A 15,216-nucleotide genomic window follows, 5' to 3' on the forward strand; every position below is an offset into this window, starting at 1 on the left:
CCCCCCCCCCAAGTAAGCTCTCCATGCAATTCAAATCAAGAATGTAATAATGTGCTAATGCTCCACTTAGAACACTCTACTTAGCGCTCCTTGGGGCCCTCCCCCCCCCCACTTTTCACATGCAGTGCCAATACCAATTGGGACTCCCACTCTGTTTTCTTAGCCCACCCTGCAGTTTGCTGCTATTCTTGGCTGCCTCCAGTAAGCACAAGAGGGTACAAGGGTGAAAGGAAGAGAGATTGCTCATCAAATGCCTTCTTCCCTTACTTAATGTTCATTTTTTATTTAGTTTGTGTTTTTAAATCAGGCAAGGTTTTGACTTTCTTTTAAAGCGATTCACCTTGCCTAGCCTCCTTGATTCTGCCGTTCTAACCAGGGGTAGGCAAAAATCCCCTGCCAAAAAAACATCCTCCCCATGTAAAAAAGGGGGCTGATTTTCTTCTGCTTTCTTATGAGGAGGTGGAGAATTTGCACTGGAATTGTTGCACTTCCCGGAATGCCTTGGAAGAGACACGATGCAACATGAAGTGGCATTGCTCCCAAGGCATTCCAGTGAGAAGCTGGAGAGAGAGCCTTGCCTAGCCTTCTTTCGTTGATGTAAAAGATGCAGAACAAAATTTCAAAGAAAGTCATCTTGCCCTTTAAAAAAAAAAATTCAGTCTTTTGGCTTGGTTCTGGTTTGCCCACCTCTTGGCATTCTTTTGAATCTGTCCATGCCTTTTCTAATCTGCAGTATGTATTTAATTTTAGTCTTTGCCATAATGGTTTCATAAATGACCTTCATGTGATTTAGCTTGCTCTCATTTTTAAGTTCCTGCGGTAACCACAGGTGAGTTTGGAACAAGAGAGGCATATATCAAATAGAAAGTCACAGGGCTGTGAACACATTTTCAACTCTGTTCTCAATGTACACATGGCTGAAGCACAGATGTGGAGAGCTTTAAGGTCCTCCAGAAGCTGCTGAACTACAACTCCCATCAGCCCCAGCAATCGTGACCAAGGATGATAGGAGTTCCCCACACCTGCTTGTAGCAAATTGGCAAACTGAATGTCTCTGCATCACTGCTGCCTCCAAAGGCAGCAACTTGATAGTTTGCTTAACTTGTTGTTGTTGTTGTTGTATATTTATTGTCATGTCAGGGAGGAGGTGCTTGTGGGATTATCTGCCTCAGGCGCTGAAACAACTTGGCATGTTGACTAGGAGGAAACATTTGCTGTTGTGGCTTATGTAGCAAAATGTCTTGGGGCAGCACTGGTCTGAGGGCAGGGGAAGAAACAGGAAGATGTGCTGATATACTACAGCCGTAAGTAAGAGGAATCAATGCAGGTCCACATAGCTAAGAACCACAACCATCAAACGTATGCAAATTCATCTTGAAGCATTCTTATTCCAGTGCTGGTTTATTGTGATAGGCCCGTGGTCTTTCTAAATCACCATTTTGCACTCAATCTGAAGTTATAAGGAAACCGGCCCAAGGAAGATGTGGTCACCACCAGACTGCATGCTTCTTATTTGTTGTATCGTTTCCAAGCAACTATGACTTGGGTCACCATATGTACTTTCTGAGGGAACTCTAAGACCTTTGTCAGCTATATAAAATAAAGAAACCAGATCTCTCCCTCTTTTTTCTCATGGTTTTTTCCCCCCCTCCCCAAAATATATATGGTTTCCCAAAATGCTTTACAAGTAGCTGTGACCAAATTGGTGCATGTAATTAATTCTCTGGAGTCATATCCTAAGTGCAGCTGTTTGTTTGTCTGTACAAGGACTACCAAAACATTTCAGATCCAAATGTTCCTTTGCTTTGGGACCTTTGCAATTTTCTTTTGCTGTGCAATACAACTCCTGGAATGTACGAAAGTTCACTGGGAGATGTATGCTTTCAGGTTTTTTGTTACAGTTTTGTGTCTCTGTTTGTATCTTTTGAAACACCAGCTCCTGCTTCATTGCAATTTTTTTGTAAATTCCCTTCTATTTTTAACAGCGACAAAATCATATGTCTCCCTCTGCTTCCCCCCCCCCCCAAAAAAAAGACAAGAAAAAGCATCAAGCTGATTTAAGGGAGAAATGCTCCTGTATTAGGAATCCATTCCTAACAAACACTTATTTTGGTGTCCCATAAGCATTTGAAAATTCTCATTCAGCTATTCCTTATTTGGATTCAAGCAAATAATAATAAGCATGTCGCATTTCTACTGGACATCTTTCAAACCTCCTGATTTTGCAGATAAGTAAAGAAAATGCTTTTATCATTTTTTTTTAAAAAATAAGATTGAGTGTTTTTATCATTTCCTCCCCAAAGGGAAATCTAGTCATCGTGTCTTATTATGATTAGGCTAGCATCTGGCTTCAGTTTCCTATCTTTGATATCTGAGGGTTAGAATAGTAGGACATTTCTGCAACCAGAGAGGAAGTGTTATGGGCACCTACCGGAGAGGAACATGGACACATGTAGGTCACATGAGTTATAGTCATGACAAACCTGCCTATTAGCAGATCCTAGCAAATGCAGGGCTGTGGGTTTGGGTTGTTTTGCAGAAGTAACCAGATGAAATATTTCCATTCTTAACAATAGCGGACAGAGTCCACCCAGTGCTCATACATTAGCCCCACTCTGCCCCTCCCCACCACCTCAGAAAGGAATGTGGCCTGATGTTCTAGAGATGTAAGAGAAGCCAGGAAGCAGGTAAGAGGAGAAAGCAAGCAAGGAGTTTGCTTGCATAGAAGTGAACCTGGATTGAAGTAAAAGGGCAACTGCTCATCAAGTCTCAATGAGGCCTCATTGTCTTGGTAATGTGGTAGCTAGAGATGGGCGTATCTTTCTGGTATTGGTTTATAATCCTCCTCATTGGTTTGTGCATGTTAATCCATAACCCTGTTCTGTTTCTGATTTTTCTATTTAAAAAAAACCATTCAAAATATGTATTTAAAAACATATTTTGTTAACTTTAAACTGCCGAGTACTGTGCTGCAACACCTGAAGAATGTTGGGTGGCAAAATTATGATCTGCACATGAATCTGAGATGTGTGGGTCAAGTCATTTCAGATGTAATTTCACAATCAGCAGATTCCACATAGAAGCTGGTCGTCATTAAAAAAACCGTTGCTTTGTGGTCAGGATTACACATTGCAGAGATAAAGTATGCAAGCGGCAACCCAGTGTTCCCCCTGAGTTGCGCAGTTGCTTCCTGTACCAACTTTCACTGGCACCAGCACGGAATCTAAACACACAGTCTAGCCACACCCAGCGATTGACAGTAGCTGCTGCAAAAAAGAGTTCTAGCTGCTTGGAAGCATTTCCCCTTAGTGACTACCAAGTTGCAAAGGTGAAATTTATAAGTCAGTCCTGAAATATGTGTTAAGTGGAGGTGTGCATTCAGGACCAAATTAGGAGGTTAACTGTCTGGGATGGTTACAGGGTATTGGCAGAGGAGACTATGCCAAAGGTAAAAACTGGGTGAGGATGAGATTCCAGGCATAAAAGCTCTAGGGCAAGAATGGGAAACCTCAGACCTAGGGCCAAATTCAACCCTCCAGTTCTGTTTTCTGATTTTCTGGACTAACCTCAGGCCACACACCCTCCCAAGACACACCACTCACCAGCCTGGCTTTGCATCCTCCTTGAGTGTTTTGACCTGGCTGGAAAGTATCCTTGAGCTCTGATAAGGCCTCTTGCTTGTTGGGGAAGAGGACAGAGGTATGTGTAGAAAGTAGCCTACTGCACAGAGGTAAAAGTCACATTTGTAGCTCAGCCCGCTGTTGGCTCTGGCCAATCACCACTGGTATGTGGCCCCTGGAAGGCTTAGCAGATGTAAATATGGCCCTTGAAATGAAAAAGTCTGCTCCATCCTGATCTAGCATACTGTTTTGTTTAAGGGTCACATTAACAATTCACCTAGGTGCAGGATTAGTTACTCAACAATGAATGTCCACTCCTCTGACTGTGAGTGCCCTTTGCGGGACTGTGCGGAACACCCCCCGAGCATCGTGATTGTGCTGGCCCGCCTCTCTAATGCCACAGCCATCAGAGGTTCCCACCAAACCTCAATTTAAATTATCCAATCGGCAGCACTGGTGGAGGCGGGGTCAGCCAAGTGGGCCATCAGTGAGCAGGCTTCACTCTGGTCTGCTCATGACGTTTATTAGAGCACCCAGTAAAATAAATCTACATAGATACTAGGAAGATTGTCAGCAATCCACCCCCGCCAAAAAAGCTCAACAACTCTAGGCATTTCCTCAATTTTGAGTCCCAAAAAATAGGGGTAATTTTGTACACAGGGGCGTGTTATATACAGAAAAATATGGTATTTGGATTACTTTGTATGATTTTATGATCTTATTGTTTAAACTTACCCCAATAAAGGCCAATAACAAATAACAACATACTGAAGAATTTTCATTAACTTAGACATGAACGTAATTTATCAGGAAGACTAACCCATGTACAAATCCGAGTGTTTGGCACAGGAGTTGCTGAACTAGAAAGCCTGTGAGCTAAGTTTTGGACATCAGGAGTTTTGCATTGGCCTAGCCTATTTTGAGTTTTCAGTAAAAACATGTATTTGTGGCTAACAGGAAGGGATCAGTAGGAGAAGTTGAGTCATAAATGTCTGTTTAAGTTGAAACATTCCCAGTTCTTTCAGCCCCAGATATGCAGTAAATTGCTGCCAGTGTAGCACTGCAGTTCCCCCCAGGAATTAAACCACATGAGAAGGCTCTGTTTGCTGGGAAAAATTCATCAGTGTCCAAGGGCCATTTTATTTGGTTTTCTTACTGTGAATGTTCCTCCTGTTGATCCGTTTTAACTCTGCTGAGCTGGAATTGGCAGGCAAGCTGGTGAGGACGGCTTTGCATGCTTATATTTAGACAAATTCCAGAGGGCGAGTTCTGTTGCAATATTCAGAACAAGGGGCCCTGTGGCACCTTGAAGTCCAGCACATTTATAGCATAGGCTTTTATAGGTCAGTTTCACTCCTTGCCAAACTTAGGCTACTACATGCCTCAGGACTGAAACTCAACCATGTTTGAATATGTCTATGCTCACAAAAATGACATGTACCATAAATTTTTAACATGGGTTTTAAGATCCATGTTGGTTTATTATTATTTTTTAGCAGAAGCTGAAATAGCCTATGGAGCGTCTTCAAATAAACACGGAGAAAAGTGGAGGTAGCCCCTACTGCACCAGTAGAAAACGGCAATAAAATAGCATGATAGAAACATCTTAGTATTGTAGCAGAGATGGGAAAACCTGTGGTCCTCCCCTCCATATGTTGTTGAACTCCAGTTCCCAGCAGCCCCAGGCAGTATGCTCAGTACCCAGGGATGATGGGTGTTGTTGTCCAGCCATGGCTGGAGGCCACACATTCTCCATCCCTGTGTTTGTAGGAACATCGCACCAGGGTTGCAGCTACATCCACACAGGGCTACCCACTGAAGCTGAATGTTGGAAGATTCAAGACAGGTAAAGGGAAGTACTTCTCCATGCAGTGCATAGTTAAATGATGGAATTGGCTCCTGCAAGAGGCAGTGATGGCAACCAGCTTGGATGGCTTTAAAAAAGGCTTAGACGATGGCAGAAAGTGAGGGTGAGCACAAAATATGGTCTGAAGCTCCACATCAATAAAACTAAGATCATGGCCACTGGTCCTATCACCTCCTGGCAAATAGAAGGGGAAGAAATGGAGGTAGTGAGAGAGTTTACTTTCCTGGGTTCCATGATCACTGCAGATGGTGACAGCAGTCATGAAATTAAAAGACGCCTGCTTCTTGTAAGAAAAGCAATGACAAACCTAGACAGCATCTTAAAAAGCAGAGACATCACCTTGCCGACAAAGGTCCGTATAGTTAAAGCTATGGTGTCTGTGAAGGTTTTAACTTGTGCCTGTTGAGTGGTTCTACAGGCCTGGATGTCGTGGCATCTGGTTCTGTTGACTCCTGCTGGCCTTGAGTTCAATGGTCCTCTGATCATCAGGGTCAGGGTCAGGACTACAAACCCAATCCAGCTCCTTAATAAATTTTGTTCCCCCACCAACATTTTTTTTTAAGAAAAGTGTTAAGTAGAATTTGAAACTTGAGTTATTTTTAAAAAATGCATCTTTTTTTGAAGAACGGATGTGCAGAGCGTGAAAATAACATCTGCTGAAAAGTAGAAATTGGCTCCAGGACCTCAGGGGAACTAACAGCTGGTCCTCCCCATCCCCGCCTGCTACAAGCTGAGTAGAAGCCACATCCTCCGGGGAACGCCTATTAGTGGCTTCCCTTGGCCTTGTCTTTCCTGCCCTTTGTTGCTAATTTATGCCTGTTTTATTAATCGGGATGGGCCATATGTTGTTTGGTGGAGCATAGACCTTAACCAATCCGTATGCATCTCTGCCTCGATAAGAGGGTGGTAGTAAAAGATTGAATTGACGATTTTAGACCCTTGCCTCCCTAGAGACCATATGTGCAACGAATACAGTGAAATAAAGGAAATGATTCATATCAAATCCTGCCCACCCCCCATTTATGAGAAAACCAGCTGCAAAGGAGTCTGGCATTTATTTCTGCATTTCTAATGACTCACGGTGAAATGTATAGTAGGAAACTATGTGACAATGTGTGTGTAGGGAAAGGCTTTTGCATGTTTTTACAGCAAATCAACACTTGAACTGCTTCCATTTTAGACCCAGAATGTGCCCCTCTTCTGGCCAGCTAAATTATTTGAGAAGAAACCCACAGATTCCAGCTAAGTTGGATGGGCAGCTTTGGAAAACATAGAAGAAACAGAATCCGAGTTTGTACAGAAATTAGTCAGCATCTCATAGTGGTCAAGATCCCATCAGAATCTCATTTATATCCTTAAGGGTAGCTGCTTTCGTTCAGAGGGAGATTTTGCATACTGATGTCTATCAATACCCAAGTTGATAGGAGCTTGAGTCCTGATGCCCCTTGTTCCACTTCCATAAGAACTGCATTGGTGGTGACATTGGAGCAGGGCCTTCTCAATGGTGGAACACCACTCCCCCCTAAAGTTTACGTGTCCCCCACCCTACAGGCTTTTGGGATGCCATGGCAATTGTTTTATTTCACCGGGTTATTGGCTTTGACTGATTTTATTTGGTTCCTGGATCTTGCATATACATATTATTGACTTCCTGCTGCATTGCACTGCTAGTTTTTATCTTAATTGTGTGTCTCTGTGTGGGTGGTTTTTATTTTTTTAAAAATAGCTAATTTGGAGGCCTATGAACAGAAAAGTAGGTTAGAAACATTTAAATAAATAATGAAAATGAAATGTAAACCACTACTCTCCTTCTCCTGCAATATGCAGCCAGAGGGGAGCATTGGGTATGTTCTAGGCTGCATTCTCAATTCACACGGTGGAGAGACCTGACATACTTCTTGATGGCCGTCATGAACTGAATTCTACACTCTAGAATTTACCCACAACTTCCTGCAACATACAGGAAGTCCGTGGTAAACGTAGAAAGTGTTCACTCTAGCTTTAGTCTGAAATCTGGACTTGATATTCTTAATTACATGTGAATTGGGCATGCATATCTTTTTTATATTATTTTTATTGGTTTTCCAAATTAATACAAATCAGTCCAAATTATTTAAATTTAATACAATTTCTTACTTCTTCTTTTTTTTAAAGTAGGTTTTCCGCTCCTGTTGCAAACATATGCCCATTACTTCCTGATGTAGCCACTTCATTCTTCTTTCATTTCCTCTTCATCCTTCTCTTGATGTTAGTCCAGGCATACCTTTTAAGCATATTTAAGCATAAATGTTTTTGCATTTGGATGGTTATTTCCCCACTGTCCTTAACTAGATCCACTTCAATTGTGATTTTTCAGATCCATTTCAACTGGGCTTTGGGCCCAGTTTTGATGCTGAGACTGCCTTGCTCACCCTGTATGATATCTTATGTTGGGAGAGAGATTGGTGGAGTGTGTCCCTGTTGATTCTCCTTTATCTCTCAGCATCTCTCAGTACCACTGAGCATGGGGTTCTTGAGGGCTCATCCACACAAAGCATGGGTCTGAGCCATTTGCTGCTTGTCCGGTGTTTTCTAGACATGGTTTTGCCTTCGCCACACTGCTTTCCCCCAGGAAACCTGTTCTTTAGTGCTAAATTGGAACAAATGGCAACCTGAGGAAAACCCAGTTGCCATTTGTTCCAAGTCAGCACTAAAACATAGGCTTTCACAGGGGAAAGCTATGGGGCAAACGGAAGTGTGGATGAGCCCAGAGTAGAACTATTTTTCATGGTTCTGCTGCTACATGGATTATTGGCTCCAGTTGGACAGTCATGGGGTTTGGGGATGTTGTTCGGCCCTGTGAAGCCTCTCATGTGGGAATATGCAGGGTTCAGTTTTATCCCCCGTGATCAAACCGCTGATGGGGTCAGCCAGAGTTTGGAGTGCACTGCCATCAGTATGCTGATAACACGCAATGCTACTTCTTTACAGCTCAAGCAGCTGTGGCCGTGGATGTGCTGGATCGGCGCCTGGGTCTAAGTAATGGACTGAATAAGGACCAACAAAGTGAAGCTCAATCTAGATAAGACTGAGACACTGTCAGTGGGTGGTTCCTCTGCCTGGATGAATGGAATGCATCCTGCTCTGAATGGGGTTATCCTGGACCAATGATGGAATGTTTGTCCTGATTTGGTGCTCATCTTAAGTTGGGTGGGGTGGTTATGTATGATGGAGATGATAAACTCTTTTATAATAATTGTTTTCTGACTATATTGTTAACTTGCTTATTTTGTTACTGTATTTTTACCCTGGATGCAAATCACTTTGGAACATTTTTTTAGTGGAAATCAATATGTACATTTGACAAAAACTGAAAGCTAACTGTGCTGCCTACTTTTTTTCCAGGGTGTGGTGCAGAGCTTTCTGGGACATCTGGATCTTTCCATAGCCCAGGATATCCAAACAAGTACCCTAACAATAGGGAATGTCACTGGTATATTCACACAGCCCCGGATAGTAGCATTCAACTCACCATAGTGGAATTTGACGTTGAATACCATTCAAGTTGCAACTATGATGTTTTAGAGGTAGGTGGCTTTTATTAGGGCGGAAGGGATGACGACTCAGTACCAGGTCTTTTTACTGCCTAGAGTTTCATGAATGAAAAAGGATCTGAAACATAGCCCTGACAATATGGACATGTCCCAGTTACCAACCCCCTCTATTTGACACCTGAACCTGAGGTGCAAGCACACCTGAGAAGCTAGTTTTGTTTTTGTTTTTTGCATGATGTACCACAGAGTTTTCAAATCCATTGATAAAGACTACCTCTTTTCTCAAGAGAGTTCATATTATCTTCTTGCTATCCCCCAGATTAGAAGTCACATGTTCCTAAAATGATTCATGAAAGCTGATCAATCTGAAAGATATCCCTGCCTAAGAGGAAACAGGGAGTCTTAATTAACTATCAGGAGTTACTGTATGAATTTTTCTTCTTCCCCATCTCACCCTCCCTGCAAAGCCCTCTCTCTCTCTGTGTGTGCTGTTGTCTTACAGAAGTGTGCTAGGACATCGTGATCACAGCACAGTGAAACTACTGTTTTGGAAACTTTTCATAGAATAATGGAAAAAACACAAACTGTTCTACTGTTGGCTATAGTGGTTTCAATTCAGAGCTCTCTTTTTTGAAAAGCATTTCAACCTATTTTGAGGGACTGTTTTGAATGTTTAAATACTGGTGACATAGCTAGCCTCAAGGTGTTTCTGCTTGGCACAATGAATTAACCTTGGAGGCCTCCTAGAGTTTGGCCAACCCACTCTCCTTCCTGCTCTTTCCCCCCTTGAGCTTCGATTGTTTCCATTTCCTCTGCCTCCAGCTTTCAAGGTCCATCCTGCTGCTGTGACCACTGTCTCCCTCTTTCTGTCTGGTCTCCTTTTCTGTCCCTGCAGGTCTCATGGTGCCATCTTACGTCTAAGCAAGCTATCATTATGCTTCAGTCAGGCAAGGGACATAAATGAAGATCATACTTCGCAACCATTCCTAGGTTGATCCAGAAGTGGAAAAACCGTAAGCTGATATCTGGTATTTGACCACTGCATGCCTGCAAAAAAAAGTACCAGTGCTAGTTTTAAAATGGAAGAACTTCCAAGTTGAATTTAATAATAATAATAATAATAATAATAATAATAATAATAATAGCAGCTAGTTCTGGTGTTGTACTAGCGAGATCTGTGGGGAATAGATGGAGTAAAAGTTTCTGCCTATTTTTGGCAAGCAAAATAGTAAATCAGAAGATGACAAAAGTAGGCTAAAGTAGATTAAAAGAGGAAGATTGAGGTGACCTATTTAATGAGCCTGGAGATGAAAGAGCAGAGAAATTTGATATGAGGATTGTGATAGTAGGAGGAGTCACTGACGAGGGTGCTTTGAAGATAGGAGGCTTCAGAAGACTCAAAGGGTGAGAGATGAGCTGACGATGTGCAACTGAAGAGAACAGTTCCATGGAGTCATGTGTCCATTCCTGGGTGCCTCGTCTTTAGAATGGCATTGACAAACTGGAGCATGTTTAGAGGAGGATGCCCAGGAGGGTGAGAACTCTAGAGAACAAGTCCTATGAGAAATAGGTGATAGGTCTGCTTAGCCTGTAGAGGAGGAGACTAAGGGAAGTGAAATATACTCGGAGTCCTGCAGTGATTTCATGCTCTTTATTGCAGCCTGTAAAACAGTGATTGGATTTCCCCCCAAACCTCAGGCTTTTATATACATTATTTACACAATGAGTCCCATTTGATTGGCTGATTCTGCTTCCCTCTTGGAGCCTGATTGGGCTGCTACTGCAAGCCAATCAATTGTTGCATTCTAGGATCCTACCTGCCTATTGTTCTAGGATCCAAGCTTAGTACATAACAGGAAGAGATGATAGCACTGGAACTATGCAATCTCCAGTGTAAGACCAGACCCCGCCCACTCTTTCCATGGAACTGGTTCTCCCCCAGCGACACTTTGCAATCACCCACATCTGTCATAATCACCATGTTATGGTTGCTCGGCAGAATTTTCAACTCTCTGACTGTTTCTTAGTCCTTCAGAGCAGCAACACCAAGTTGCCATTGCAGTTTAGACGTGAAAGAGCTTTGCGGCATCCTTTCCTGCTCCCCCTCATCCGCCTTCTGCACACTGTATTCTTCTCCCTCCCTCTCAACCTCCCTCTCAGTCCTGCAAAGCAGGATAAAGCTACATATTTCCTTCTGCCTGAACCTCTCGGGGAGAACTGTCAGATCTCAGCGGGGGCCAGTTTTACCCATTGAAATCTGCACCACGAGGATGGCCGGCCATATGAAATGGCCTCTCTCTGTTGCTCATAACTTTGGAATGCCGGCTTGATTGTCACAATAAACAGAACTAGCAGAGCAGAAGCAAATGGCAAAAGCCAGACTGAAACCACGGGCTTTATTGATCTGTGCTGCACCCTCTGTGTGATCTGTTGGAAGTGAGCTATTTCCCCCCCCCCCTCTCTCCATAGGGGTGTTCCGACTCGTGAACAGCTTTTTTTCATTCTATTCCGGCATATGGCTCTTCTGCATGGACCACACCCCAATATTCTTCTACACTTCCTGCAGCTTTCCCCCCTTATGTGGGATTCATGTGGTAACACTTGGAGGTTTTTCACCCCCTTTATAGCCAAAACCAACCTTTTTAAAAAAAAATAAATGAAATATTTCTTTTCTGTCATGGAAACAGTCTGGCTTGTCTCTGCTCCAGCCTTTGTGAAAGCATCTGACGAATTGGCATCCGCAGCAAAAGGCGTGGGGTCGGGGGGAGAAGCCACTCCTCAATCGCTTGGCTTTTGAAATAGCCTTTGCATTTTTTGAAACTGTACAAAAGGCAATTGTGAAACTAGTGGTTGATGCGAAAGGGCATTGAACCAATTAAGGACCAAGTGAGAGGCGATGACTCAGATGCACAGCTCCTGCTCAATCTTTTAAAACTTTTCTTTTGAAATAGCAGCCATGTAGGGGTGGGGGAATCCAGATTGGAAGCAGGGTGTGGAAAGGGGAAGTTTAGCCTTTCTCTTTCTTCAGTTTTCCAGATAAAAATTGCCCTCACTGCTGTTTGCCATGATAAGAAAAATACAAATGTATTGCACCCTTCCTGTAGGGTCTACCCACAAATCCATTTCCCCCTCTTTCCCCCCCTTTGATTTTCAAGCAGTTCAGCTGCTTTTAAGGAACTGGGAATATGTGGCTCTCTAAATGTCATTCATACACAACTCCTATCACCTTTGGTCATTGGCCATGCTGGCTGGGGTTTATGGAAGCTGCAAGTCCTAACGACAACTGGTTACCCAACCTGCTTTTAAGAGATTAGGACCAAGACCAAGTAGGGCATTGTGGATGGGGGCTTGGGTCCAGAGCATTGCAAATGGAGTTACGCTCATGCAAGAGGGCTTTCACATTTCCCCCCTTTCTTCTGTAGCCTCTTGGGCCAATCAGAAGCTGTTCTTGAAGGCTGGTGGACTTTCCAATAATGGCATGGGATGGGATTGAAGTGTTGTAACTGGGCAGGGAATAATTAGAAACCAGCGTGTTATCTGTTGGAACTTGGCTACTGATTCAGGCTCTGGAATGGTGCCGGTAGTATAACAAGTTTTCTTAACATGGCTATATACAGCTTCATGGCAGGGCACTTAAAGCAGGCACATAGCAAGTTTTCTCTTAGTCTGAGGGAGGGAAGAAGTCTGGAGGCTTAGTTCTATTTCTCAGGGCAGTGTACGTTAGATTCACTGTGCCGAAACAGAACACAATTGGCAACTCTTCCTTGTGTGTGTGAAAAGACATGTCTCCTGAGCATGTAAGATACTCATAGGATCCCTGCTAGAAATTTGAGGGAGGCCCAGAACTCTAAGCTTCAGCTTGCCATGATCTTTGGCTTTATACACATCATAGATTTAAAGTGCATGACTTTCCCCCAAAGAATGCTGGGAACTGTAGTTTGTTAAGGTTGCTGGAATTACAGCTTTGTGAGGGGTGGACCACAACTTCCAGGATTCTTTGGGGGAAGTCATGTGATTTAAATACATTGTATGTATGCAGCCTCCCATCTTGATTTTCCTCTAATTTGTTATTATCATTATCATTACTAGTAGTAGAAGCAGCTTAAAAGAGGTACAGACACATACTGTACCCTTCAAGTGTCTCTATTTTCCCAGGACATTCCTAGAATTACCGAAGCCATCCCAACTTCTGATTTGATCCTGGAATGTCTCATTTCCCCCCCTCAAGCCCTTCTGCCACTGAGCTCGGGTTGGAGGATGAGCCAGGGCTTGCGTGTACATTGGAACCCTTGTGAAGTAGGAACCTCACGCGCAGGGGAAGCAGTTCCCCGCTGAAGTGGAGGTGGCGGATACATGCAGCACTCTTGCTGGCCCCTCTCTGCTTTCACCCAAGCCACCACCACCACTGTCATGGTAGCCTAAGGTGTGACACAGATGGAGGAAGGGAGCAAGCAGCTGCCAGGTAGACTCATGCAGCAGCATGCGTCTTTTGGTGCTGTGCTTCCACACAAGCCAGCTGACTTGTGTGTCAGCGTGACACACATCCCGATTTTCAGCTGAGGAATGTTGGAGGGTATGCAGGCATTTGATGATCTGTACACACAAAGGATTCAGGTGTCGAAGCTTGCTTTCTCCAGAACCTTCTAAGGTGATCAAGAAAGCTCAGCATCATAGCAAGCCCTTCCTTCACCCATTGTATAATGCTGCCCACCATGCCCTGATTGGCTGTGATGATAGTGCAGAACATGGGAGGTGCCTTATATAATAGGCTTTACAAAAATATGGAAATTCCATACTGGGACAGGGATGGGGCTGAGATGAGTATGTTGGTTCTGCCCCCGCACCCCCATTGCCCTCCCCAGACTGAAGGCCAACTATTTAATAAAGATCTCCTTTTAACAGCAGTTCCATTCATTTCTGTAATATCCACACCATGTTTCAAGAACCGATAGGACAGAGGAGTGATTATAAGTTCGAATCACATGCCCTTTCTCTAGTCGAGAAGCCAAAATGCTGCTACTCTTTCAAATGAAAGCATATATTCTGACCTTTGAGCCACTAAACTAAAGTAAGATATGCTCAATTATCTGTATACATTTTGTGGGTTGTGTTGAATATCATGGTTCAGTGACGGCTTATTATTCTACATTCTTCATTATTCAAAGCAATGGAATTGGAGGGGCTGCCCTGTTCTTTCCACTGAGTATTTTCCTTGGGAAAACACAGGACTGTTATTTTCTATAATTCCTATAGGAAAGGCATGGCAGGGTGGAGCACATCTCATTGTGACAGTTACATTCAAATAGAATGAATCAAAAGGAATATTGTTGATATATATCTAGGATTCATGGGACTGATTCACTTTGCAAAACATCTGTTCGTGAACCTTGGCTTAGGAGTTGGAAAGAAAATCCCTTTGGGGGTTTAAATATGCAGCTGACTAAATGTACAATGGAGAGGTGTTTGCAGCAGTTCTAAAATTATTACCGCAATATCATTCCTCAGGGGTATTAAGGTTTATTAAATAATGAAAATGAGAACGCTGAGTTGGGTTTAGCCTGATTTTCTGTGTGAGTATAATACTAAGTAAGAGACAGTTGTTGTCATCATCATAATCTCTTTGTACTGTATTTATGTTCACAAACACCCATAAACTATAGCAGTTAGGGCAGGAGTTCTCAACATAGTGCCTTCCAGATATGGTGGGACTGCAACTCCCATCAGCCTCAGCTGGCATGGCTACTGGTCAAGGACAATGGGAGATGAAGTTCAGTAGTATCTGGAGGGTACCACTTTGGCTACTCCTATGCTAGAGGATAGTTTGATTAACAATGGGCAGATGCACACCATAAACTTAAAGCACATGCAAAGTGCATTTAAAGCGCACAACTTCCCTTAAATGATCCTGGGAACAAAAGCTTCTCCCCTACAGTTCCCAGCACCCTTAATACACTACACTTCCCAATATTCTATTGGGAAAGTCATATGCTTTAAATGTGTGTTGAATGTGCTTTCAGTGTGTGGTGGTGCTCCCTTGGAGCATTTGCCTGAACTCACAAGGGTTAAAAGTGTATAGAGAACACCGGGGCACACATGAAAACACCACAAATGTTGAACACAAAGATCCAATGGGGACTTCTATATGGTCCCACTGAACACACTTAGAAGCTTCCCCAATATCTGGGAACCTTTCTTT

The 15,216-nt window shown here is 43.2% G+C and overlaps 1 protein-coding gene across 1 annotated transcript in view; it reads left to right on the forward strand.

Annotated features, from left to right (window-relative positions):
• Positions 1-15,216, forward strand: part of CUBN (cubilin) — a gene marked incomplete at its 5' end in the record, with an annotated part of 134,664 nt that overhangs the window by 59,011 nt on the left and 60,437 nt on the right. Inside the window, one exon of the mRNA XM_080976099.1 lies at positions 8,872-9,053. Within this exon, the coding sequence (XP_080832225.1) occupies positions 8,872-9,053 (182 nt within the window). The remainder of the gene's footprint in view (positions 1-8,871; positions 9,054-15,216) is intronic.

The sequence above is a fragment of the Podarcis pityusensis genome (assembly GCF_964106645.2).
Source record: "Podarcis pityusensis genome assembly, chromosome: 12".
NCBI classification, from domain to species: Eukaryota; Metazoa; Chordata; class Lepidosauria; order Squamata; family Lacertidae; genus Podarcis; species Podarcis pityusensis.